The sequence below is a fragment of the Odontesthes bonariensis genome, chromosome 10 (assembly GCF_027942865.1).
Source record: "Odontesthes bonariensis isolate fOdoBon6 chromosome 10, fOdoBon6.hap1, whole genome shotgun sequence".
In the NCBI taxonomy this organism is placed as follows: domain Eukaryota; kingdom Metazoa; phylum Chordata; class Actinopteri; order Atheriniformes; family Atherinopsidae; genus Odontesthes; species Odontesthes bonariensis.
The window spans coordinates 4283613-4311303 of record NC_134515.1 but is presented as its reverse complement, the minus strand read 5'-3'; the positions used below and the strand labels follow the sequence as shown (position 1 = coordinate 4311303).

Here is a 27691-nt window from a genome sequence, read left to right as displayed (position 1 = left end):
AAAATCTGAGCAGTTATCCACATGAATGTGTTTACGTCACGTGACTCCGGTTGATTGGCGGGTGAACGGACGGCGTTAATGGGAAAAGCAAAGGTAATAATGTGGAGTCATCATGGATCATCATCATGGTGAAAGACCAAAGAAGCCATCAGGTGCCCAGTTTAGAAAGAGAAGAAGAGAAGAAGAGGAGAAACGGGCAGAAGATAAAGGGATGCAGATTTCTATCAGTGACGTAGACTATAGGCTATCTGTTAGCCTATTGCTAATATGTTGCTATTAGCCACGACTGTGTTTGATTTTTTAGTTTTGCTGAACTAGAATTAGAAGTGAGGCATCATGTCATGCAGCTAATTTCACCCAAAGGCAACCTGCTCTGGTTTGTGTTTGCAACACAACAAGAAGTCCTGACTGTGGATTATTTGTTTTATTGTTATGAGCTATATGCTAAATTAAATAACTTAAATAACTTATAATATACATTGACATGGCATTTTGTAAGCTACATGTGGCATCTTTTTGTACCTTTTTGTATTTAAGATAATATTTAATAAATTAATAGGGATGGGCACGTGCCCCGGTTAAAAAGTGTCTGCTAACGTGCCTGATCAGAACAGGTGGAATATGAGAGCTTCTGGAAGCTTCTGGCATCTTCTGGCATCTTCTGGCATCTTCTGGCATCTTCTGGCAGGTTCTGGAAGCTTCTGGCAGCTTCTGGCAGCTTCTGGCAGCTTCTGGCAGCTTCTGGAAGGTTCTGGCAGGTTCTGGAAGCTTCTGGCAGCTTCTGGCAGCTTCTGGCAGGTTCTGGCAGCTTCTGGCAGCTTCTGGCAGATCGAGGCTCAGATCCCGGATCATAAAGGTTACATAAAGCAGGTTTGACTGAAGAAGACAGAACATCAACGGAAGGAAAGACCTTTAAATTAACTTATTATTCAGTGATTCTTAAGGGTTAGAAAGAATCTTAATTTAACTGATCCCTGAAGGCAAATTATTAGGGCTGGGTGAGTTAACTCGTTAATTATTTAAGGCCGATAAATATTTTATTGTGCTCACAGGCTTTTATTTTGTAAAAGTCTGCTGCTCACAGGCTTTTATTTTGTTAAAGTCTGTTGCTCACAGGCTTTTATTTTGTAAAAGTCTGTTGCTCACAGGCTTTTATTATTGTAAAAGTCTGTTGCTCACAGGCTTTTATTTTGTAAAAGTCTGTTGCTCACAGGCTTTTATTTTGTAAAAGTCTGTTGCTCACAGGCTTTTATTTTGTAACAGTCTGTTGCTCACAGGCTTTTATTTTGTAAAAGTCTGTTGCTCACAGGCTTTTATTTTGTAACAGTCTGTTGCTCACAGGCTTTTATTTTGTAAAAGTCTGTTGCTCACAGGCTTTTATTTTGTAAAAGTCTGCTGCTGTCTGCTGTGGAACAGGAAAAGAAAGTAATCGGCGGATCCACCAAACATGGAGAAGGGTACGGAACTTTTACTCGGCCATTTTCATGTTAAAGTTCTTCCAGACGGCGGAGTCGACAGAACCAAAGTCATCTGTAAACACTGCCAAGTTGAATTGTCTTCTCAGCGTAGTAGTTCCAGTCTAAAATATCACTTAAAGGCAAAACACACAACTGATAGCAGCAAGTCATTCAAGGAAACAGACAGTGGAGCGAGGCTTCTACATAAAAACTACAGAAAGATGCTGATGTTAAAAGTGTGTTTGCACAACAAATGTTATGGCACTTTCATTCATATGGCAGCACATTTAAAATAAAGCTAAATGCTAAAAGCTATACACTACTTTTGGATTCATTTTTGGATTCTGCGTACAAATGCAATTAATCGTGATTAATCAGGGAAATCATGCGATTAATTAGATTAAACATTTTAATCGTTGCCCAGCCCTAGAAATGATATAATTGCAGTATTTACGTAATTCAGTGAATAGTCATTATGAAGCATTTGTGAAACCGTCGGCTCATGGTGCTGAGGAAGCCTCTGGCTGAAGGCTTTTCCCCTTAAATATTCAATTTACTTAAAGGTGGTAAAAGCAAAGAATTCCTCGATGGTTCGAATCACAAACGCATAATTAAACCACACAGTTAGATCTTTCTTTTTTTTTTCAATCATTTATTTCAAGAAAAGTTGTCAAACATATTTACAGCAAAAAGAAGAAGATGCTTTTTTCCAAACATCTAATGGCTCCTGTCAGCTTCAATAACAAAAACATGTCTCATCGTACGTAACACACTGCTGTACACATTGGAAATATGCACTAAAAGAAGAAGAGTTCGACATATTACACGTGACAGATAGAGAACGGCGTGGCTCTGTGCGGCGCTTACAGTGAGGCAGCGAACCTTTTGTTGCATAGTGTCGAGTGTTCAAGTGGAATCATTAACGGTCTGAAGAGAGCTACAAGAACCGGCTCAAATATAAAAATACAGTGGCTGCGGGGCAACGAGGGGAAACCGGGTTCAAAAGAACCACGAGTGAAGACGAGATTCAACATCCTAAAAAAGGTAAAGACGAGTCACACGAGTCTGCTAGCAAGAAGCCAAAAGTCTCATCCCAGGAATTAGACACCTTCACATTTTTAACATTTGGTATTTTTACTCAAAGTTTCAACACTGAAAAGAAAAGAAAAGAATAAAGTTTAGTCCAACTGCAGCCGCTCAGGTCTCAGTGTGTTCGAAACAAGACTGTCAAAGAGTTCCTGGTCCAAAAGTGTGGGAGAGAAGGCGTGTTGGAAGCACAAATGTGGATTTAAAGAGTTCAATTATTGATTTAAAGAGACAAAATAAGTATTTATATCTCTTTAAGCTTCAGTGTGTGACATGTAGGATCATCTTTTAGCAGGATTACTATGTTTTCAGTCGAAATGCTGCATTTAATTTACATTAGAATGGCGCGGTAGTTCGCTACTACAGTAGCTCACAAGGGACAAACCAAATGCTGGCTTTAGAGCTGTTTTTGGGGGAAGTTTTTTGCAATTTGTGCCTCTAGATGTCACAATGAGTTGATTTAAAGAGTCAAAATATGTCCTTTTATCTCTTTAAGCTTCAGTGTGTGACATTTCAGATCATCTTTTAGCAGGATTACTATGTTTTCAGTCGAAATGCTGCATTTAAATTACGTTAGAATGGCGCGGTAGTTCGCTACTACAGTAGCTCACAAGGGACAAACCAAATGCTGGCTTTAGAGCTGTTTTTGGGGGAAGTTTTTTGCAATTTGTGCCTCTAGATGTCACAATGAGTTGATTTAAAGAGTCAAAATATGTCCTTTTATCTCTTTACGCTTCAGTTTGTGACATTTAGGATCATCTTTTAGCAGGATTATGAGTTTTATCAGGTAAAAACTTGACCGTAAACTACAATCTGCTTTATTTCGAACGCACGGAGACCTGCGGGGGTGAAGCCGCCTCCCTGACCTTCACTGGAGCTCTGCAACGCGGCCATAAAGCGGTAAAAAAAAAAGCTGCGATGTCGTTACAGAAAGTAAAAAGGAGTCGTTACTTGTAGCTAAAACACCACAAGGTGAAGCAGAAAAGTTGGTTTTTAAAATAAGACGTCGAGTCTGAGGTAAGATTCTATCCCACTCGGTAAAAGTGGCCCTGGAATCAGAAACTACGAGAGGCTAAAGAGACGGTCGAGCAAGATGTTTAAGAGTGCCGAGCATGAGGTAGGATCACACTAAACTACTGCTGAGTCACTGAGCCGAGGCCTTTTGCATCCTCCATCTTCCTGGAGTTTCTTACCCCCCCCCCGGGCGCCCTTACAGTCAATAAGCTGCAGCCAGTGCAGCGTAACGTGCCCCAGCGGAGCGTCTGGAGCACCTCGAAGACGGGAAGGAAGGAGGCTCCCCGTCTTGCCTTTGGGGATTATTTCCAGATGCTAAATCTTCAAATTTCCTGTCAAAAAGTCTCCCGAATCGGAGCTTTAACCGCTCCTCACAATCCCTGATCAACCCTCAGCATCTCTTAATTACAGATAATTGCAGTTTCCCCACCAACTTGATATTTAATTGAAAGTATTCAGAGATGCTTTTTAAGCTCAAACCTCAACGTAAAACATTCGATGCAGCAGAGCAGAAAGCCGGCTGATCACATCATCACAATTCGTCTCTTGGTCGTGCGTTGTTTGAGCAAATATGTCCTCTGTGAGGAGGACAGACGCACTGGTCCAACGGGCGCTCTTTGGATTCAACAGGAACTAACGCCCGTCTGTCCGGTGGGAATTCCCTGCTGGACATGGTTTGGTTTAGTCTGGAGGCTTCGCTGCTTCGGGGTTCATATTCGTGTCTTCCTCTGCCGTCAGAATGCGGCGCAGAGCCGGAACCGAATGAAAAACATTCCCATCTGACATCATTCAAAGAGTTTAACGTCCTTAAAAATCAAAAGATTCAATTGATCGGTTTCTGCCGGGACGTTTCCAGATCAGTCTCCACGGTAACCAACGAAATCATTTCATCTAAAAGATCCAATCGCACTTGGTGTGAATCGTCTTTAAGGCACAAGTCGTAAGGGGGGGGGCAGGGTAATCTATTACTCGTGGGTTCGATGCTTTAGCATTAAAACACCGAAGCAGAATAGTCAGAAGAGTTCGTTAAACATCTTAAAGACGAGCGGCTCAGACTCAGGCTGCAGGGAGCAAAAACAAATCAGCAAAAAGGAAGAAGTATGGAGCCTGGTTCCACATCCAGTCGGGGGGGATTTTCCCCTCCACTCCACAGAGGCTGCAGCCGGGCGGTGCGGGGGGGGGGCACTGCTGTGCTCTGATTTGCATACAGTTTCTGAGTTTTCTGTCCCCAGACTTCTGGAATAATTGGCCAGTCGGTCGCTTCCAGCTCGACTTTGGGAGTTACGGATGCTGCGCGGTTCCCTCGTTGTTCCGCTGGAGTCCGCGGCCGCGTCGTCCACGAAAGCTGCGAAGACACAAAGAGGCGACGGGTCAGTGAGAGGCAACGGGTCAGTGAGAGGCAGCCGAGAGCCGACAGAAAAACACACATCTGGACCCGTTTCAGAGAGACTGGAGCCATGATCGTGCAGTTATAGCCAAAACTCACGGTTAAAATGAAAGGAGCCCATTTTTATTCCCTGGCCTTTAACCAGCATGAGACTCGTTTCTGTTATTGTTTATTATTGTTTTGACATTGTATGGCGGCGGCCTTATTATTTATTAAGAACTGAATGGGGGTGGGAATCTATAAGCTTGTCTTCGTCCCGCTCCTTTCCAAGCTTATTTGAATCGAAGTTGTATAAATGTACTTCTAAAATACTACGAATAAGTTGTACATTGTACAAAAATTGTAATGTACTTAGCCGCTTGTTCTGTATATTATTTTTGCTTGGAATAAACTAAACATTGTTCTTATGTTTTATGCCTTATATTTCATGTTGTTACTCATGTAACAAAATCCAGGTTAAAAACATTTCTGTTCTCATGTGTCTATGCATGAAATCTGCACGATATCTTTGAATTTATCTGGACTGTTGCTTGTTTTTAAATTCATTTAAATTATTTTTATTTGTTTCTCTTTATATTCTTTTAATTATTTTTAATGCTTCTTCCACTCTCTGCTGCAATGCTTTTATTTTATGTAAAGCACTTTGAACTGTTTGTACATGAAATGTGCTATATAAATAAATTTGATTTGATGTTCAGCACTTTGTTTCAGCCACGGCTGTTTTAAAGGGCTTTATGAATAAAGTTGAGTTGAGCTGAGTTCTGTTGTTATCAAATCAAATCAAATCAAATTTATTTGTAGCACATTTCATGTACAAAACAATTCAAAGTGCTTTACATAAAATAAAAGCATTGCAGCAGGGAGTGGAAGAAGCATTAAAAATACATAAAAGAATATAAAGAGAAACAAATAAAATAATTTAAAAACAAGCAACAGTCCAGATAAGTTCAAAGATATCGTGCAGATTTCATGCATAGACACATGAGAACAGAAATGTTTTTAACCTGGATTTAAAAATGTCTCCATTTGGTGAAAGTTTAATCTCCACTGGCAGTTTGTTCCACTTGTTTGCAGCATAACAGCTAAATGCTGCTTCTCCATGTTTAGTCTGGACTCTGGACTGGACCAGCTGACCTGAGTCCTTGGATCTAAGAGCTCTGCTGGCTTTATATTCTCTGAACAGATCACAGATTGTAAACCATCAGCAGGCTTTTAAAATCTATTCTGTGACTGACTGGAAGCCAGAGTAAAGACTTTAAAGGCCTACAGAAAGCTGACACTACACCCAATACATAATGATAATACATACACAGAGGAACAATAATGATCATTGGACTCTACACCAAAACATTTCATAAAGACATGAAATTTGCGATTTTGAATTTGCCGCTTGGAAATCCTTCCTGGAATTCCAGACTGGGGGCGGGGCTTCCGTGTGACGTCACAGGTGCCATGGGTTTTCCTGGCTGCCGCTATAGTATGCTTGTTGAGTGGTGAAGGCAATAAAACGTTGGGTTCAGTGCAGTTTTTATTGCGAGTAGATGTACGAAGTGCTGTGGGTGCGTGTGTTGTCCTCAGCAGCTCACACCACCGGGGACAGAGGAAGCAGAGAGACCCGCGGTCTTGTGTCTGTGTCTCCCTGTCCGCCTGCCTCCTCTCTGGTGAAATCAGCCGGAGCCATCCCGCCGTGTTCAGCTCCCTGCGGTGCGGACACTCAGGGGGAATCCACCTGGCGGAGAGCGGACACACCGTGGGATGGTTGCCCTGAAATCAGCCGGTCATCAAGGGGCTCTTGATGATCGCTCTGCCGGCTGATTTCCGCTCTCCACCTGGCGGAGAGTGTCCGCTCTCCGCCAGGTGGATTCCCCCTGAGTGTCCGCACCGCAGGGAGCTGAACACGGCGGGATGGCTCCGGCTGATTTCACCAGAGAGGAGGCAGGCGGACAGGGAGGCACAGACACAAGACCGCGGGTCTCTCTGCTTCCTCTGTCCCCGGTGGTGTGAGCTGCTGGTGCTGAGGGCAACACACGCACTTCGTACATCTACTCGCAATAAAAACTGCACTGAACCCAACGTTTTATATTTCCAAGCGACGTCCCGCGGCACACATCAAAATTTGCCGTGAAGAAGCTGTCCAGGTCTGGCAAACTGCTGGCTTCGCTACTAGAACTACTGGGGGTTGTTCCAGCTGCTGGCACTCGTGACGTCACGCACCTGTCGTCGGTTTGCCAAAATTCGAGTCAAATTTGGTGATAGTTTATTGGGCCTAATCAGGACTATCCAGGGGCCTAAAATTATTTTAAAATCATAAAAAAATTCCATGGTATATAAGGAATCGATCTGCTATTTCAGTTTTGTGCAAAAAAATCCCCTTTCTGTAGGCCTTTAATGCTGCTGTGATGTGTTCAGATCTCTTAGTCCTGGTTAAAACTCCAGCAGCAGCGTTCTGGATGAGCTGCAGATGTTTGATGCTCTTTTTGGGAAGTCCAGTTAAAAGAGCGTTACAGTGATGGAGTCTGCTGGAGATGAATGCATGGATGAGTTTCTCCTGGGCTGTTTGGGAGAGGAAACCTTTAATTATAATATCAGACAATATTGGGCCTTTAATAACGCGGGGATGAGGATTTTCTGCATGTTTATGCAGAAATATACATGAATATAACACTGATATTACAGATATCTGCAATCATTGGAAGCCCACTCTCTCAGGAGAAAGATGCCTCTGCATCTACCTGAGGAACCCGCCACCTGAGCCCGTTTCCTCCCTGTGGACGCGTCCAGCTTGGCTCAGCCGTGCACTAATAATAGCTCAGCGGCTGGCACGCAGCAGCCGGGCAGCAGAGGTTTGTTCCCCTTTTCACGGGTTGCATAACAGCAGGACACATGGTGTGAGCGCAGGCTTAGCGGGAGGCACGCACGCCGGAGACGGGGAAGCAGGGACCAAAATTAAGATGTTAACTGTATATTAACTGTAAGAATATACAGAAACTCAATGTTTTCTATGATCAAGCCTTCAGATTTAGGCTTTTAAAGGAGAGTTTGGTGCACGGTTAGGTAACTGCAGGCCACACCCACCCAGCCCAGAGATGGAGCTCTAATGAAGGCTTCCCTCAGAGAAATGACGGGTTTCAGGGTTTACTCTCCATTACAGGGAAGCATTACACCTCATTAACCAGTTAATGGCAGTCCTTTATGTGCCCAGCTTAAAAATACACAGAACACGCCTGGTTTCAGACAGACGGGGACTCGAGTCGCTGTTTTGATGACTTGTGACTCGACTTGACAAAAAATAAAAGACTTGAGACTCGACTCGGACTTGGAAGTTAAAGACTCGGCACTTGACTTGAGACACGATGACTTGAATGACTCGAGTGTTATTCAGTTCATGTTTTCAGTTTGAATATAAAATGAATAAATTAATTTAAAAAATAACATGGATTACCCGGTAGGAGCGCAGGCTGAGAATGGCGTCATGATTGGATCCCTACCCTGTCAGTCAGCCATGCCCTCTCTACATATCTTAGTGTTTACTGGAGAGAATAAACTCATATCAGATATGCATCAACATGTCAGCGGGACCGAGAGTCGTTGTCTTCGGCTTTCATAATCACCATTTTGACGGCAAAAGACGAACAGCACAGTGCAAGACATGCGGCATCAACATCTCAGACAGCCAGACGACAACTTTGTTTGTCATTTAAAGATCCATTCTGACCAGTAAGTGCTGTCAAATGAGCTAATATTATCCTGTTAGCCTAGTCTGTAGTTAGCTAACGTTAGCTTGATATGATGCGGGGTGGACAGGTTGGACACATTGGCCAATGATGTTTACTGACAGTTACTTATATCTTTGTGTTTTCACTTTATTAAGATCAGATTCTGCAGGTAAAATTGATATAATAAGGTGACTTTGACTTGCCCAAGAAAAAATTACTTGGGACTTGAAAGCTAAGACTTGGGACTTGCACCTGTGTGACTTGGTCCCATCTCTGTTTCAGTGAACCGACGGTGCCGGCGCCCCCTTTAGGAGAGGAAGGAGCATCGCAGCTAAATTCTGTTTGTTTCCCAATGTTCAGTTTGCAGGTCGACACCAGACAGCGCTGTGGTTATATAAATAGTTACTGATTACAGCGCCACCATTTTGACTTTTAGCGTCAGCAGAAGTGGCTCCACATCAGGAAAAGTTGCTAAGTTTGAGTATCGGGGGCCAAACTGAACCCTTTGTGATGTAAACAAAGCAGAAAAAAAGCTCATTCAGAGCAAATACACAAGAGGAAGGTCTGCAGACGCATGTCTTTTACTTGAATGGTCAAATATGCTCCTTTAAATATACTTTATTTCTACAGCCCTTTACAGACAATCCTTACGGTGTACCAAAGTGCTTTACCGCAGGTAATAAATAAAGAGAAGAATAAGTAAAAAACAATAAAAGAACAGTGAAAGCAACAAAATAGAATAAGATAAAAGTGTCATCATACTACTGGGTATTAAAAGCAATCCTAAATAAGTAGGTTTTTAGCCTAGATGTGAAGAGGCCCAGGTCAGAGAAGGGGAAGGAACCCCCACTTTGTATCTGTCCCAGTCGGTATTCTAAAGGAATATTTCCAAGCGTTATCTGACGTGAAACCGGAACTCCTGGTTTCTGTTCCGGGAGTGAGAACAGCTCATTTAGAGCAAACATTTGCATGTTGTGCACCAGCCACAGCGAGCAGAGAGGGAGGGCGTGTCAGCTTCTTTCTGCTCCGGGCGGCTCACATTCCTTCATCTAAACGGATCATTATGGAAATGAGCTTCTGCCTTAAACAGCTTCCTGATACTGAAGGGTAAGGACGTTTCCAGGATGCAGGGAAACCTCCTTTAGCAGCCAACAGTATCTGACACCTAACAGAGCAGAACTGTCAGTAAAACCTGAGAGTTTGTTTAAAAAAGCCTTAAAATCTGGAGCTGAAATCTCCCTCTAGCCTCTTTTTAACTTGTGTTATTTTATTTATTGTGTTTTTAATGTGTTGTAAAGTGTACTTGAGTGTTGAGAAAGGCGCTTTTAAAAAGAAAATAAATGTATTATTATTATCATTATGACATCTTTTAGATCTGAGCTGGAAACGTGAAATAAAAAGCATTTGGGGAAGTTAAACGTGTTAAATTTAACACGCGGATCAGAGCCAGACAACCCTCTGCCTAAAGGTCGGCCGAAACTTTGAGAGAACACGAGAACAAAGAGGCGAGAAAAGGAAAACAAGCAACAAGGATTTCCCAGGAAGACGTCAGGAAAGCAGAAGTTATCTATACTGTAGATTTGTTTATAGCTGATGTTTATTCTAAGGCTACGGCTACACGAAAACGAAACGAGGTTTTTTTTTAAAACGGGTACGAAAATTCTTGCGACCACACGGAAACGCGCTGCTGTCCAGACGAAAACGGATGAAACGATGCAGTACACACGCCACTGTGTCACGCCACGCTGTGAGACAATAGAGAAGTGTTAAAATTGGCTCACAGCGTCAACGTGTGACTGACGCAAAAACGTTTTAGCTGTAACAATGGAAACGAAACGAGGCCGTTTTCAAACTTTCCCACTCTGGAACCCGTTCTCAAAAACTATCGTTTTGGGGTAGTGGGAACGCCGGCTCCGTGTGGCCGCGACAGCGAAACGATAAGAAAAAGTATCGTTTACAGTGAAAAACGTTTTCGTGTAGCCGCAGCCTAATTCTATTTGCTTGTTTTTCCTTTAATTGTTTACATATCTTTTATACTGCACGCTGCTGCAACATAATAATTCCCCAAATTGGGATGAATAAAGTACTTATCTATCTATCTATCTATCTATCTAAGTTATCCGACTGCTGTGGTTTATCTGTTCGTTTGGGAGGATCGAATGTGTTACGAAGCCATGCAGATGTGCAGCTTTGGACCCAAAATAAACATCTGTAAACCCTCACAGGGGAGTTTAGGGAGTGAACTCTCAAAAAGCCGATTTATATTTCACTTTCGTCTTACTTTACTGGTCACTTTATATATTTTAAACTGTTTTTTAAATTCTTAGATTGTTTTTAAAGTGTTTATAATTGTATAAACATTTGTATTGCTTTATTATGTCTGCTACTGGATGCTTGAATCTATCTAATGAGTGTCTGAAGAAGAGCCTGAAACGTTTGGGTCTGACCTGCTGTCCTGCCTCTCTCCTCATCTATCATTTGCAAACTAAAAGTAACCCTCAGCTGCAGGATTTCTCACATAAAAAAGGCACGTCGAGAACAACAGAAGCAGCCGAAGCTGCGAGGCTGTGACGGATTCATGATGGATGCACAGAGTCTGAGGAGATTAACAACGTGTAAACCCATTAGATCCATCAGAGTGGAGGAGACGTGTCATTCTGCGACCGTATGAGCACCAACTGGATGCTTTCTACACAGAAAGTATGTTAAATGTTAATGTATTGTATACTTGAAGCAAAACATAAACATAAAATTGCTCTCTCATGCAGATCTATGTATAGCCCAAGTAAGCAAATGTGGGCTGAAGGACTCTCACACTGTATGGCCAGTTTTGGAGGGAGGGGCTTTGTCGGAGATTGTGTAACTTATTTTCTTTCTGCTCATGTTATTCTTTTTACTCTCTTCACTAATGTTCATTTCCAGATTTTGTATCTACTTACTGTTGTGCTTGATGATTATGTCTGTTAAAGTGCCTTCTTTTGTTCTTGTTGCTTTGTTTTTGTATGTGGTTGTTTGTTAATTAAAAGAAAAAAAATCAATAAAGATATTTGTTTATTGACAATCCTTACGGGTAATAAATAAAGAGCAGAATAAGTAAAAACAAATAAAAACAATAAAAGAACAGTGAAAGCAATAAAATACAACAAGATAAAATAAGATAAAAGTGTCATCATACTGAATAAGTAGGTTTTTAGCCTGGATTTGAAGAAAATCTGTTAATTCTAAAAATCTGAAAATGATGTTAAAGCAGAAATAAGATCAGAAACTTTCCCTTTCCCAGTTTCTGCGCCTCGGACTGAACAAAAGGAACATAAAGTCTTTTTACGTAACGGCTTCCTCGCTGTGAACCCCCAAAGGCCCAGAGGAAATATTTACGAGCTCACTAACGTGCTCGCTGCTGCCCGACCTGGAGGAGGTGGCCTCGCTCAGGCATGTGTCAGCTGCTCTGTGGTACCCGAGCCACACAGAACACACAGAACACACAGAACACACAGAACACACAGAACATACAGAACATACAGAACACACAGAACACGCAGAACATGCAGAACATGCAGAACATACAGAACACACAGAACACACAGAACACACAGAACATACAGAACATGCAGAACATGCAGAACACACAGAACACGCAGAACATGCAGAACATGCAGAACACACAGAACACACAGAACACGCAGAACACACAGAACATACAGAACATGCAGAACATACAGAACACACAGAACACGCAGAACATGCAGAACATGCAGAACATGCAGAACATGCAGAACACACAGAACACACAGAACACGCAGAACATACAGAACACACAGAACACACAGAACATACAGAACACACAGAACACACAGAACATACAGAACATACAGAACATACAGAACACACAGAACACACAGAACATACAGAACATACAGAACACACAGAACACACAGAACACACAGAACATACAGAACACACAGAACACACAGAACACACAGAACACACAGAACACACAGAACACGCAGAACACGCAGAACATACAGAACACACAGAACACGCTGTTCTGCGCTGTGCAAACACACCGCTTCCTTCAGGCGTTCCTCAGAAACGCTTTCAGGTTTCAGCTGAACGTCCAAACGCCTCGGAGGGTTCAGAGTCCCTGAAAATGCCTCAGCTTGTGCAAAGATTGTTCAATAAATAATAAATAATAATAAAAAAAGATTCCTGAAGCGGGAGCTGTGCACGTGGGGGGGGGGGGGGGGCAGCTTACTGCGCCTGTCCTGGTTAAGACAGAGGCGGCACATGGCTGGCACACAGCGAGAGGACAAAATGTTCCCGACGAAAGCCTCCGTAAGCCCTGAACCAGGAGCAGCGCTCCCATTGTCCAGCAGAGGAGGGCGGGGGGGGCAAAGGATGGGTTAGACAGCTGGGCACAGAACAGCGACACATCCATTACAGGACCAGGGACTTCCCAAGCACCATTTACACCGCCAAATATTCAGATTTAATGTGGAATGTGGCAGATTTATTCACTTTCTGTGACGAATGTCAGTAAAAAAACTGCCAAACCGGCTCTTTCAGGGTTCCACTTTCCATAAATATGGGAAATTTATTCCAAGACTTCAACTGGAATCTCTCTCAGTGACACATAAATCCAGTACTGAGAAGCTCGGGATAACAAGGAATAATCAGGAAAAGCCAAAAATGAAAATAAAATGACTTATTGACTGATTTTATGATGTGGTTTCAACAAAGTTTGAGCCAACCAGTGAGCGCAGAGAAGTTTTACATGTGAATGATAAATGAATACAGAAAAATATGCTGATAACAAGCTTTGTTTTTGTGTTTCAATATTTTACTTTACGAGTTCCTGCAGATATTTCAGTCTACGAATGCTAACTACTATCTACGCTGCCAAATATTCAGATTTAATGTGGAATGTGGCAGATTTATTCACTTTTTTTGTGACTAACATCAGTAAAAAACTGCCAAACCAGCTCTTTCAGGGTTCCACTTTCCATAAATATTGGAGATTTATTCCAAGACTTCAACTGGAATCACATAAACACATAAATCCAGTACTGAGAAGCTCGGGATAACCAGGAAGAGCCAAAAAATTAAAATTAAATGACTGATTAACTGATTTTATGATGTTTGCCAACCAGTGAGCGCAGAGAAGTTTTACATGTGAATGATAAATTAATACAGAAAAACATGCTGATAACGAGCTTTGTTTTTGTGTTTCAATATTTTACTTTTACGAGTTCCTGCAGATATTTCAGTCTACGAATGCTAACTACTATCTACGCCGTTAAATATTCAGATTTAACCCCGGACGGAGTGAAATGTTGCAGATTTCTTCACTTTTTGTGACTAACATCAGTAAAAAAAACTCCCAAACTGGCTCTTTCAGGGTTCCACTTTTCCAAAATTTACTGGATTCACATAAGATAAATGACGCATAAATCCAGTACTGAGAAGCTCGGGATAACCCGGAATAACCAGGAAAAGCCAAAAATGAAAATAAAATGATTTATTGACTGATTTTATGATGTTGTTTCAACAAAGTTTGAGCCAACCAGTGAGCGCAGAGAAGATAAATGAATACAGAAAAACATGCTGTGTAGACTGTGCGCAGTGATACGAAGGGAGAGAAAATAGGGCCAAGCGATTGTGAGGTCTGACTTTTTCCTGGAGAACCATTTTGTGATGCAAATGTATTACTCTGTTGAACGCATATTGTTCTGAGAAGCAAAACGCTTTATTTTTTAAACCCCAGCCAACTAGCCGGACTACCTTCATCAACACCAAAACGAGGCTGGAACTCTGCTCACAGGACGCAGCAGGGGGTAAGAAGATGTTCAGAAATGATGTTGCTGATATGGGATGTCATACAGCTTCATGTCAAAAGAGGCGAACTGTCCCTTTAATCATTACAGCCACGTGAAATCCTGATTACATCAGGCCCAAATGGGCCCGGTCTAAACTGCTGCTGAATGCTTTTAGCACTTTACAGATTAAGTTATCGATCAATAAGGAGGAAAAAGTGGTCGGTGCTGAATAAATAAAGCCAAAGAGACTGTCTGTGTTCGAAACCGCATACTTCTCCTACTACTCATACTAGCTTTTTCAGTTAGTATGTGAGTTTGAGTAAGCGAGAAGTTCCCGGATGCATCCTAGATTCTCTGAAATGTTGGGTATGCATCATGAGGTTACTACTCATACTCAAACTACCCAAGATGCAACGTAACGTGACGTCGCCGATCGTCATTTCCTGTCAAAACGGCAGTTTCAAGCTAGCTACAACGAGGGTAGGTTCACTTCCTGTTTTCAAAACAAAAGCACCAATTGTATGGTAATGGCTTTCCCTATGATAAAAGGCAACGGGTATTTTATTTTGTGAAAATAACCGGAAGTGCGTTGCTCACTGTGGCTAGCTTTAGTAGCACCGAGTTCGTGGGAACAAAATTGTAAACAGCCGGTATTTTGTCAGGTTTTCAACACGTTAGGGATCTAAACGACTACTTTCTCGCCTGAAAATGTTTCAAATGTTGCTAAAGTTTACAGAGTTTAGAGCTTAAGGGAAATCAGCTTTTCAGGCTGGCTGATTTCAGCTCGGGCAGGAGTGAAATGCATTGTGGGTAAACGCTCTGCATACTGTCTGATTGAATGAGTATGCAGTATGGAAGTATGTAGTATATATACAGTATATGCTGCAGGAACAACTGCCCCGCCCTCCGCCTGCTTACAGCCACTAATCCCCGGTCTTCCCATTGAACCGGCGCCTGTTGCATAACTTTCTGTCCCATCATGCTGCGAGACAACCAGGCCAATCTGCAGAGCAGGGCAGGGTTAGCCTCCACCTCCCTCCCTGCAGCTGGGAGGTGTTATGTCACCCCGAGCAGGCGCTTCCAACGAGGGGCAAACAGACAATGATGGGACGGATCTCAGAGCTAATTGTGGAACAATCGCGGCGCTCGGCCCCGGTCAGCGGAGAGGCCGGCTCGAACAAACAGACGCTCGGCTCGGGTCACCGAGCATCCACTCAGCGGCCGTTTGATGCGCTACAAGGAGTTTCCGCTCCAAATGGCAAACGGGGACCCTTTTCCTGCTCCGTCACCACCGCAGAAGTTATTTCCTAATGAGCGCGCACCTTTAATTCCTCCTTATGTAACCCTCAGAGCGCAGTTTATGTGGCCTGAACTGAGAGCAAAGATGATAAAACTCAGCAGCCGCACTGCGAGGCTCAGGCCTGTGGATAAGTTCCACTTTAAAATATCCTTCAGGGGAAGAATGGAGCACTTCCTGAATCCCCTTCCTCAGGTAAATTTAGTGACCTGCGTTTAAAAATACATCCATCATCCACTCATAATGGGATTAAGGCGGATAAACACCCCGCTGTTATGATACAGTTTACATCAGCAGGAAGTCTTTTAAGGAGGTAATACATCAAACCTGTTTCCACACCAGCCCTTTTACATCAAAATATATTAAAAGTCTTTTATACTTTATTCTACAAAGAGACGACAGGAACCACACCAGTGTTTAAAGGAGCGAATCAGGAGGGAATATTATCTTTATATCAATAAAAATCAGCGTTAACACGGATCGGAACCAGTCGAATCAATCCTAAAACATGTCAAATCTGCACTTTAATCCCGTTAAAGAGACACAAACCAGTTAGTTCCAACACTTGGAGACGTTAAATCTGACAATTAAACCTCATCATCGTTACATCATAAAAACCGAAGCAGATAAAAACACTCCTTTATCTGGTAAAAAAAAATCACTTTAAAGGAGCAACTTTTAGACATTATTTCTTCTTTAAACTTCGTCCAAACGCCTTTACTGTGAACATCTCTGAGCTCCGTCCACGTAAAAAAGGACTTTGAACCGAACGGTTCTGAGGACCCTCAGTGGAGCATGGCAGGTAACAGGTGCTGTGTGCTCCGACTGCTTTGGTTCCAGACGTTTTAATTAATGCTGAGATGGGTCGAAACTCCGGCAGCTCGCAGACGATTGGCTCCCGGAGAACATTTCAGTCATGAAGAGCCATTTGAGAGCTCCTCCCAACCACAGGAGGTGTTTAATGCAGCTTGGTGCACTGGTAACATGGAGTCTGTTTTCTCCTGTTTTATTAGACATGGGCTGTGTTCGAAACCGCATACTTCTCCTACTTCTCATACTAACTTTTTGAGTTAGTATGCGAGTTTGAGTAAGCGAGAAGTTCCCGGATGCATCCTAGATTCTCCTAAATGTTGGGTATGCATCATGAGGTTACTACTCGTACTCAAACTACCCAAGATGCAACGTAACATGACGTCGCCGATCGTCATTTCCTGTCAAAACAGCAGTTTCAAGCTAGCTACAACGAGGGTAGGTTCACTTCCTGTTTTCAAAACAAAAGCACCAATTGTATGGTAATGGCTTTCCCTGTGATAAAAGGCAACGGGTATTTTATTTTGTGAAAATAACCGGAAGTGCGTTGCTCACTGCGGCTAGCTTTAGTAGCGCCGAATTCGTGGGAACAAAATTGTAAACAGCCGGTATTTTGTCAGGTTTTCAACACGTTGGGGATCTAAACGACTACTTTCTCGCCTGAAAATGTTTCAAATGTTGCTAAAGTTTACAGAGTTTAGAGCTTAAGCGAAATCAGCTTCAGGCCGGCTGATTTCGGCTCGGGCAGGAGCAAAATGCATTGTGGGTGAACGCTATGCATACTGTCTAATCGATGAGTATGTAGTATGGAAGTATGTAGTATGTAGTATACGGTATGTAGTATGCAGTATGCAGTATGTAGTATGTAGTATGCAGTATGCAGTATGTAGTATGCAGTATGTAGTATGCAGTATGTAGTATGCAGTATGTAGTATGCAGTATGCAGTATGTAGTATGTAGAATGCAGTATGTAGTATGTAGTATGTAGTATTTAGTATGTAGTATGCAGTATGCAGTGTGTAGTATGCAGTGTGCAGTGTGTAGTATGCAGTATGTAGTATGCAGTATGTAGTATGCAGTATGTAGTATTTAGTATGTAGTATGTAGTATGCAGTATGTAGTATGCAGTGTTCAGTGTGTAGTATGCAGTATGGAAGTATGTAGTATGCGGTATGTAGTATGTAGTATGCGGTAGGTAGTATGCAGTATGTAGTATGGAAGTATGTAGTATGCAGTATGTAGTATGGAAGTATGTAGTATGTAGTATGCGGTATGTAGTATGGAAGTATGTAGTATGTAGTATGCGGTATGTAGTATGTAGTATGCGGTATGTAGTATGCAGTATGTAGTATGGAAGTATGTAGTATGGAAGTATGTAGTATGCAGTATGTAGTATGGAAGTATGGAAGTATGTAGTATGTAAGTATGTAGTATGCAGTATGTAGTATGCAGTATGTAGTATGGAAGTATGTAGTATGCGGTATGTAGTATGTAAGTATGTAGTATGTAGTATGGAAGTATGTAGTATGTAGTATGCGGTATGTAGTATGTAGTATGCGGTATGTAGTATGTAGTATGGAAGTATGTAGTATGTAGTATGGAAGTATGTAGTATGGAAGTATGTAGTATGTAGTATGGAAGTATGTAGTATGCGGTATGTAGTATGTAGTTAGCGGTATGTAGTATGCAGTATGTAGTATGTAGTATGGAAGTATGTAGTATGTAGTATGCTGTATGTAGTATGCAGTATGTAGTATGTAGTATGGAAGTATGCAGTAGGCGGTTTCGAACACAGCCTTATTCTTTTCTTTTGTCTTGTACAGCTCATTTCCTTCCCATCCTGAAGCTAATCCAACTCCAGTTCACTTTGTGATCACTTAAAACTCTTAAATAAATCTTAAAAATGTCTCCGTGGCTGTTTGGGACCTGAGGAAGACGAGTCCTTCAGGGCCCTGCTCAACCGATGCACACAGCTGGTTCCTTTGGCGCCGGGGGGGGGGGGGGCGTATCCACACGGGTTCGGTGGCTAAAGGAGTCACCGGAGTAGTTAATTCAGAACAGGAATGCTTAGAAAGATTCCTGCGGTGGGAAGTAACCGAATGAAACTTGGAGCGTGCGAGTGGGCGGAGGGCGCCGTCAGGCAGCACTGAGCTCTGATGGAATCAGACGTCAGAATCAGTCGGCTCACGCGAGACATAATGAGCTGCGAGGTGTGGGCGCAAACGCCGAGCAGGTGCAGCGATCTCGTGCCAGCGCACTCCGCTCTGACAGTGAGAGCTTGTTTTCTGTTTCACACGCCTGCCCTCAGGGCCGGGCTGATCCCTGCGTGGTTTAAAAACTCATCCTCCCTTCTGACTAAAACACCCTCTCCAACCCCCGCGGCCATCAACACGACCCGTTACCCACCGTCAACAGCTTCTGTTTCTGTTCAGTCATTTAAATCAGATGCTTAAACAACAGCTCGTTCTTTTGTCTTGACATCAGCCTTTCAGGTACTTTTACTCCCGTTTCCTCCACAGAGACGTGGGAGCAGACCGGGCCAACATGGCGCCGGCTGCCTTTAGAGTCCCAGTTAGCGTTTCTTTCAGTAAAGACTGAAGAAACTGCGAGCAGAACTAAAGCAAAAGAGAGGCGTTCTTACCCTAAACAGTGGAAAAAGTCAGTTTAAAAGGGACAGTTCGCCTCTTTTGACATTAAGCTGTATGACATCCCATATCAGCAACATCATTTCTGAACATCTTCTTACCCCCTGCTGCGTCCTGTGAGCAGAGTTCCAGCCTCGTTTTGGTGTTGATGAAGGTAGTCCGGCTAGTTGGCTGGGGTTTAGAAAATAAAGCGTTTTGCTTCTCAAAACAATATGCGTTCAACAGAGTAACACATTTGCATCACAAAATCGTTCTCCAGGAAAAAGTCAGATCTCACAATCACTTGGCCCTATTTTCTCTCCCTTCGTATCACTGCCTGCTGTGCAGACCGAGCAGTCCCCTGCTTCCGAGCAGCAAACAGCGTAACAGGCGCGGCTGGCGGCAGGCGGCAGCAGGCAGTGATACGAAGGGAGAGAAAATAGGGCCAAGCGATTGTGAGGTCTGACTTTTTCCTGGAGAACGATTTTGTAATACAAATGTATTACTCTGTTGAACGCATATTGTTTTGAGAAGCAAGACGCTTTATTTTTTAAGCCCCAGCCAACTAACCGGACTACCTTCGTCAACACCAAAACGAGGCTGGAACTCTGCTCACAGGACGCAGCAGGGGGTAAGAAGATGTTCATCAATGATGTTGCTGATATGGGATGTCATACAAAAGAGGCGAACTATCCCTTTAAAGCCCTGGTGTTTTAGGAGGCCACCTAACCTGTCCTACTGGCAGCTGGAAGTGATAAAGACCTGTTCCCTTCTTCATTCTGCAGCTTTTCTGAAGCACAGACCAAAGAGTGGGAAACCACAACAAACCTGTGACCATACGCCAACAAAGACCTGAAATAAGACCTGTTCCAGACGGTGACTGGGGCAAGAGAGAGACCAACGGTGTAGCTCAAAGGAAGATTACTAGTTTCCAGCCCTGGGTTACCAGCGGCCAGTGTCCCATTTAAGCCAGTGGTGGCGACACCTGTGTCTAAGTCCCACTAATCACTCCAGCAGCACATTTCCCTCAGTGGGGTTACATGTCACCGAAAGGCTAAATTACAATCAGAATGAGCTGAGCGAGGGTAATTCTCCTTGGATATATGGCGGTGAATGAATGGGATCAGAGGCACAAAGCGTGTCATACCCCGGTATGATAGGTGGCGCTGTACCCATTCCAGCTGTTGCTAATAGAGCCACTTCCTGTTGACCTCTTCACCACCAACAACAACAGCAAACTCAGGCATTGGAGAAAGATGGAGAACGCAGAACCAGATGAAGCTACGTCCCTCTACATTTGGTCTGTGATGAGCTGCTTGTTGCACAAACTCGATGCCCAACGGAGCATTCTCCATCGCGTTGTTTGTTTCTTTCTGACGGCGACAACAACAGGAATATCGTCCCCTTTGACTTCCGGTTCACGACCCCGGGAAAACATCTGGAGCATGCGCAGAACGCAAAGTCTGATTCACCACGAGCTTCAGCATCTACAAGCAGGTTTAGAGTGACTTTCAACCCAGTTATCTCAGGGTCTGAATCCGATCCGATCCAGTTCTTAGTCAGATTAAGGTGTCTACATGCACTTAATAACTCAGTCTGATTGTAATTTAGCCAATAATCCGATCCTTTCAGTGCCATGTGACCCCACTGATTGTCTGTATGCTGCAAGGTGGTCTTAATCCAATCGCGAGTAACTTGATCCGATCCAATTAGTAGTCAAACTAAGGTGTCTACATAAACTTAATAGGGTCGTAGCTTCATCTTACGCTTCATTCGCTATTTTCTCGAATGCCCGAGTTTGATTCGATTCATTCACCACCATATAGCCAAGGAGAATTACCCTTGCTCAACTCATTATTATTGTAATTTAGCCCTTAATCTGATCCAATTCTTAGTCAAACTAAGGTGTATACGTCAACTTAATAACTCAGTCTTATTGTAATTTAGCCAACAATCCGATCCGATCCAGTTCTTAGTCAGATTAAGGTGTATACATCAATTTAATAACTCAGTCTTCTTGTAGTTTAGCCAATAATCCGATCCTTTCAGTGCCATGTGACCCCACTGACTGACTTCCATGTTTAAGGGTGGATGTGAGAGTTCAGCTGCACCAGAACATTTTGTACAGGTAACATTCATGGAAACAAGTTATGGAGGAAATGGAGCTTACCTGGGGGGTAAAGAGGTCCCTTCTTTGACTGGTTGGGGTTAAAAAAAAAAAGGAGGTTTAAGGAAGGTGGGAGCGTCACGCCGCACACGTGACTTGGTCCATCCGCACCTCCAGCTGGAAGGCGTCCGGCCGGTCCTGAGGGTTGACTGCGAGCATGTCGTGGAGGAGCTTCTTCACCCCCTCGGACATGGAGCTCCGGGCCCTCTGGGGGATGTGGAGCACCATCTTGGGGTTCTCCAGCAGAGCCTCGCCCACGGGCACGATCTCGGAGCCCTGCCGGACGTAGGTGCCCAGCAGCTCGCGCTTGGACTCGGCGTCGATGAAAGTGATCCGCTCGATCATGGCCCAGATAATGATGCCCAGGGCGAAGATGTCGGCCTTGGCCGTGTAGTGGCCCTCCCACACTTCGGGGGCCATGTAGAAGTCCGAGCCGCAGGCCGACGACAGCCAGAACTTGTTAATGTTCACCATGTTGTTCAGGGTGCTCCCCCTGCCGCCGGCGCGGGCCACAGGCTGCTCCTCGGTGTTCTTGGGGTTCAGGGCGGCGCACACTTTGCTGAGGCCGAAGTCGGCCACCTTCAGCACGGGCGAGCCGGACGTCTGCGAGATGAGGATGTTGTCCGGCTTCAGGTCGCGGTGGACGATGTTGTTCTTGTGCAGGAAGGCGATGGCGCTCGTCAGCTGGCGCATGAAGCTCCTGTTGGTCTGCGGGTCCGGCCGCCGGGACAAGATGTACTGGTTGAGGTCGCCGCCTTCGCAGAACTCCATGACGAACCAGAGGTAGCACGGCTCCTCCGGGTAGCCGAGGATGCGCTCGCCTGCGGGTTAAAGACACCAGAAACGTGACGACCAAAATCAGCCACAAAAATAAAAGCAAAACGCTCTTCAAAGTGCAAAGAAAATAAGCGTTTCAGCGTTGACTGATGAGGCTGAAAGTGGAAGATAAAGCGTAATCAGCGGTCTGATGGCGTGCACGAGGAAACCACCAGGAAACTGAGTCACACTTGAGGTTTCAAACCTCAAACGTTTGTGGAAGGATGAGCCTTGACTAACTGTTCTGCATCCATCTGAAGAGGCCAATATCACATCCTTTAGTTAAACAGATAACAGAGCTTTAAAGGGATAGTTCACCTCTTTGGACATGAAGCTGTATGACATCCCATATCAACAACATCATTTATGAACATCTTCTTACCCCCTGCTGCGTCCTGTGAGCAGAGTTCCAGCCTCGTTTTGGTGTTGATGAAGGTAGTCCGGCTAGTTGGCTGGGGTTTAAAAAATAAAGCGTTGTGCTTCTCAAAACAATATGCGTTCAACAGAGTAATACATTTGCATCACAAAATGGTTCTCCAGGAAAAAGTCAGACCTCACAATCGCTTGGCCCTATTTTCTCTCCCTTCGTATCACTGCCGCCTGCAGACAGCCGCACCTGTTACGGTGTTTGCTGCTCGGTCTGCACTTCGGTCTGCACAGCAGGCAGTGATACGAAGGGAGAGAAAATAGGGCCAAGCGGTTGTGAAGTCTGTACTCTTTTGAACGCATTTTGTTTTGAGAAGCAAAACGCTTTATTTTTTAAACCTCAGCCAACTAGCCGGACTACCTTCATCAACACCAAAACGAGGCTGGAACTCTGCTCACAGGACGCAGCAGGGGGTAAGAAGATGTTCAGAAATGATGTTGCTGATATGGGATGTTACACAGCTTCATGTCAAAAGAGGTGAACTATCCCTTTAAAGTTTGACTATGAAGCAGCTGGCAGAACGCTTTCACAGCGAGAAAATGGCGCTCCGGCTGGTCACGAAGGACGCCGACTGACCGGATTGTGCTCATGGACGAGGAGTAACATCGCAGTCGCAGTGAAGCTGGATTTAAAAAACGCCTGAACCACGTCACACGCCCGCAGTGACCTTCCCCGATAAGCGCTCTAGGCTGCCGTGCCAGGGCCCAAACCACAACTTCACTTCACACTTCTGAAACTAGGTCAGGCGAACGCTCGACTCAAACCTGACAGAAACACTCCTTCAACATTGTTGCTCGGATCCTAAAATCATGCCGTCGCTTATTGGCTTTAAAAACAATGTCGGATTAAGATTAATATTTTATTTAAAGAGCCAGAATGGTGACACTTACATAACTGCTTGGCTTTTAAAAGAAAGCAGGCAGCTTGAATCACTTAAAATCAGGGATTTTATAAGCAAAACTATCACTCACTTTATCGTATATATTCAGCTGTGTTATAGGTTCAAAACGAAGGGATAAATAGGTCAAACTAAATGCATTACAATAGTAATATATCGATAAAAATAAGTCTCATAACATGTGTTACATCACACCGACATGGCTGTAGCGTGTGGATGTTCAGCACACAAGCAACTGGGGAAACAGGCTGCCAAGTAGTACACTGTGTTCTCTCACGAGCCGAGGGGAAGCACAGCCACGCTGTGCCTCTTATAGGTAACATACAGCGACGTCACCGCCACACAGGAGGCTGCAAAGGACATCAATATCACCTGAAATCCACAAAAAAACTCCTTTTAGTGGCTCCTTTTAAAACACTAAAGCAAAGCGTCCAGTTCGGAGCCACGAGGGTCGGTTTTAAGTGCAGATCCAGCAGCTGCACGACATTTAAAACACCATAACAGGGGCTGTTATGTCACGCTTTTCTGCTTTGTATCAGATAAAAGAAGGTGATAAGTTATTAGGATGGCTTCCACTGCACCCCTTAGTGTTGGTTTGCATGGGATTCGTGCTATTGTGACATTTTTTAGACAGGTTTGTTTGATTAAAAATGAGAAAACTGTACATTTTGTGCAGGAATTCTTCGCAAGTTTGCATTCATGCTGTACAAATCTTTTATCTTTATAAACTTCTGATCAAGACAAAGAGGTTCCTCTGGAGTCAGGGCACATCTTTTAGTGGGCTTTAGCCAGATTTAGACAGGTTTGTTTGATTAAAAATGAGATAACTGTACATTTTGTGCAGGAATTCTTAAAGTTTGTATCCATGCTCACCTTTTAAACTTCTAATCAAGATAAAGACGTTCTTCTGGGGTCAGGACACACCTTTTAGTGGGCTTTAGCCAGATTTGTTTGATTAAAAATGAGAAAACTGTACATTTTGTGCAGGAATTCTTAGTTTGCATTCATGCTGTATAAATCTTTATCTTTATAAACTTCTAATCGAGATAAAAGAGGTTCCTCTGGAGTCAGGACACATCTTTTAGTCGCCTTTCCGCGTGCATTTAGCCAACAATGAGCGTGCATGTACCTTTGAGCGAGGTCTCCACCAGGCGCAGGTACTGCTTGGACTTTTTGTTCCCGTGGCTCATCTTCTGGGCCAGCCCGTTCCTCTGCAGCACGCACTCCTCCAGCTGCACCACGTTCTGGTGCCGGTTCTCCAGGCTGGTCAGGGCCCAGAACTCGGCCAACGCCAGCTCCACGTTTTCCGGGGCGTCGCACTGGAGCCGCTTCACCGCCACCCTGGCCCCCGTTTTCCGGGCCACGGCCTCGTAAACGATCCCGTAGCTGCCGCGGCCCACCTCCCGCAGCAGGCTGTACCTGGGGGCGGTGACCACGGACGGGCCGGAGCGGTCGCCCCGCAGGAAGCTGATGGAGAAGCAGTCCTCGTCCTCTTCCTCCTCCATGCGCTCCGTGCGGTTGTTGTTCTCCACCGTGAGGGCGCGGAGGACTTTGACCGCGTCCCGCTTCATCTTGGCGGCCACGCTCCGCCTGCAGCTCCGCACGCCGTTTACCTTTCTTCTCCTCTTCCCGTCGCATAAATCCATAACTTCTTTTTTGTCGAAAGTAGGCATGAAGGGAGGACGTGTTTATCTGTCATTACTTACACTCTGACCAAAGAGAGTTTTTTGTTTTGTTTTTTTAGGGGGGAAGACTCGCAGGTTTATCCGGATAAAAAAACGGGAGCTGGAGCGATGCGCACACAGGTTTCTGTCCCAGCTGTAGCAACTATTTTGGCTTCATAAACAAAATGTTCCAGCTCACAGAGAACAGAGGGCGTGGCTTACGCGTCTGCTCCGCCGCCCGCTGATTGGCTGAGAGGCAGAGAACAGAACAGAGGGCGGGGCTTACGCGTCTGCTCCGCCGCCCGCTGATTGGCTGAGAGCCCGAGGAGTTTAAACTGTAAAAATAAAGCGTGCGCGTTCAGGTTTGTTTACTTTTTTTTTTAATGGATTTAATCTTAATCTTAATCTTAATAACAGCCCGTTATTAGCGGGTATTGAACAAAAAAAACGATGAATTTTCGGGTTAATTACGAGTCCGCTCGTGCGTCTTCCTCCATCCATTGTCTGCTGTTACGTAGGAGTGGGAGTGGAGGCACGTGCACACGAGCATGTACACGGCATCAGTTATCAAACACTGGATTTTTTTTTTTTTTTTAAATTTTGGGATTAAATTGACTCAAAAGTCCACTTTTTTTGTTTAGAAAACATCATTATTTCTGTGTTTTATATGTCTGGAAAAACAAATACCGGCAAAATAAACAAATAATAGCAAAATAAAATTACGCAATCACCACTCAGATGTTTAATTTAATAAAAAATAATACATAAGATAAACAAGTCACAGATATGACGCAAAACTAATCATTTTAACAGCTATACAAGGCATAACTCAATGTGCTTTACATAAAGACAAGGCATTTAAAAGAACGGCATAAAGCAGCATGAAAACAAGCAATTTAAAGAGAATTAAAATAAATAAACAAAAATTAAAAGACACAGTTAAAACCAATCAAGTAAGAGGGGAAAAAAGAAAAATATAAAACAATTAAGAGGATGTATAGCTGGACAATCCTGTTTTTTCTTTAACAAACCTCCAAAAATAAAATAAAAATTTATGTAATTGTTGTTTTTTTAGGTTTTTTTTTTAGATTCTTCTTCTTGAAAATATCCAACTGTGAGATCTTTAAGATAAGATGGAGCTCGGTCATAAAGAGCTTTATATGTAAACTGGAGAGATATGATCTCTGCTGTTGGATCTCATCAGAACTCTGGCTGCAGCGTTTTTGGATCAGCTGGAGGCTTTTCTGAGAATCTGTGGGACAGAACGATAATAAAGAATTACAGCAGAAGTAACAAATGCATGGAGCAGTTTTTCTGCATCACTCTGAGACAGGATGTTCCTGATTTTAACGACATTACCAAGGAGGAAGAAGGAACTCCTACAAACCTGTTTTATATGCGTTTGCATTTCTAAAACAAGTCTAAAAGTCAGGACTTAATGAGCTGCTTATTGAAAAGAAACGTGGCCCCAATAAGGAAGCTGTCAGTGGAAACAATGGAGAGGATAATAAAACTCATCCAAGATGGTGATTCATTCATGTTGGATGTTCCAGGTCAGCTGGATCTGAAATCTGGAGCAAGAGCAAACAGAATGGGAACGTTGCCAAAGGGGAAACATTCAGGTCTAAATAAGTCAGGACAGAAAACTCCAAACAGCATGTCTGAACATAGAAAATGTTCAACCAAAGACATGAAGGAAGGAAAAACAGTTTTACGTCATGTTTTGGTTTTGTTCATTTCTTTTACGAGTTAAAACAGCTGAATGGACGTCCTCACAGAGTTTTAGCCAAGGGTTAAAATACCAATTAGAAGAAATAAATGAATAGATAGGCACTGAAAGGATGAGATAATTGGCTAAATTACAATAAGAATGAGCTGAGCGAGGGTAATTCTCCTTGGATATATGGCGGTGAATGAATGGGATCAGAGGCACAAAGCGTGTCATACCCCGGGATGATAGGTGGCGCTGTACCCATTCCAGCTGTTGCTAACAGAGCCACTTCCTGTTGACCTCTTCACCACCAACAACAACAACAAACTCAGGCATTGGAGAAAGATGGAGAACGCAGAGCCAGATGAAGCTACGTCCCTCTACATTTGGTCTGTGATGAGCTGCTTGTTGCACAAACTCGATGCCCAACGGAGCATTCTCCATCGCGCTGTTTGTTTCTTTCTGACGGCGACAACAACAGGAATATCGTCTCCTTTGACTTCCGGGTCACGACCCCGGGAAAACATCTGGAGCATGCGCAGAACGCAAAGTCTGATTCACCACGAGCTTCACCGTCTACAAGCAGGTTTAGAGTGACTTCCAACCCAGTTATCTCGGGGTCTGAATCCCATCCAATCCAGTTTATAGTCAGATTAAGGTGTCTACATGCACTTAATAACTCAGTCTGATTGTAATTTAGCCAATAATCCGATCCTTTCAGTGCCATGTGACCCCACTGACTGAACCACCTGACCAGCGTTTGGGTCGTTAAAGTCATTCTTAAGAGTTAATGCTGCGCTGTAG

At 43.7% G+C, this 27691-nt stretch overlaps 1 protein-coding gene across 1 annotated transcript; it reads right to left on the bottom strand.

Annotated features, from left to right (window-relative positions):
• Positions 1-2100: 2100 nt before the first annotated feature.
• stk35 (serine/threonine kinase 35) lies at positions 2101-25350 on the bottom strand. The gene is made up of 3 exons (XM_075475986.1): positions 24642-25350; positions 21375-22192; positions 2101-4902 (listed from the first exon to the last, which is right to left on the bottom strand). The coding sequence occupies exons 1-2, from the start codon at positions 25183-25185 to the stop codon at positions 21450-21452; spliced, it is 1287 nt and encodes a 428-aa protein (XP_075332101.1). The 5' UTR covers positions 25186-25350; the 3' UTR covers positions 2101-4902; positions 21375-21449.
• Positions 25351-27691: the final 2341 nt, after the last annotated feature.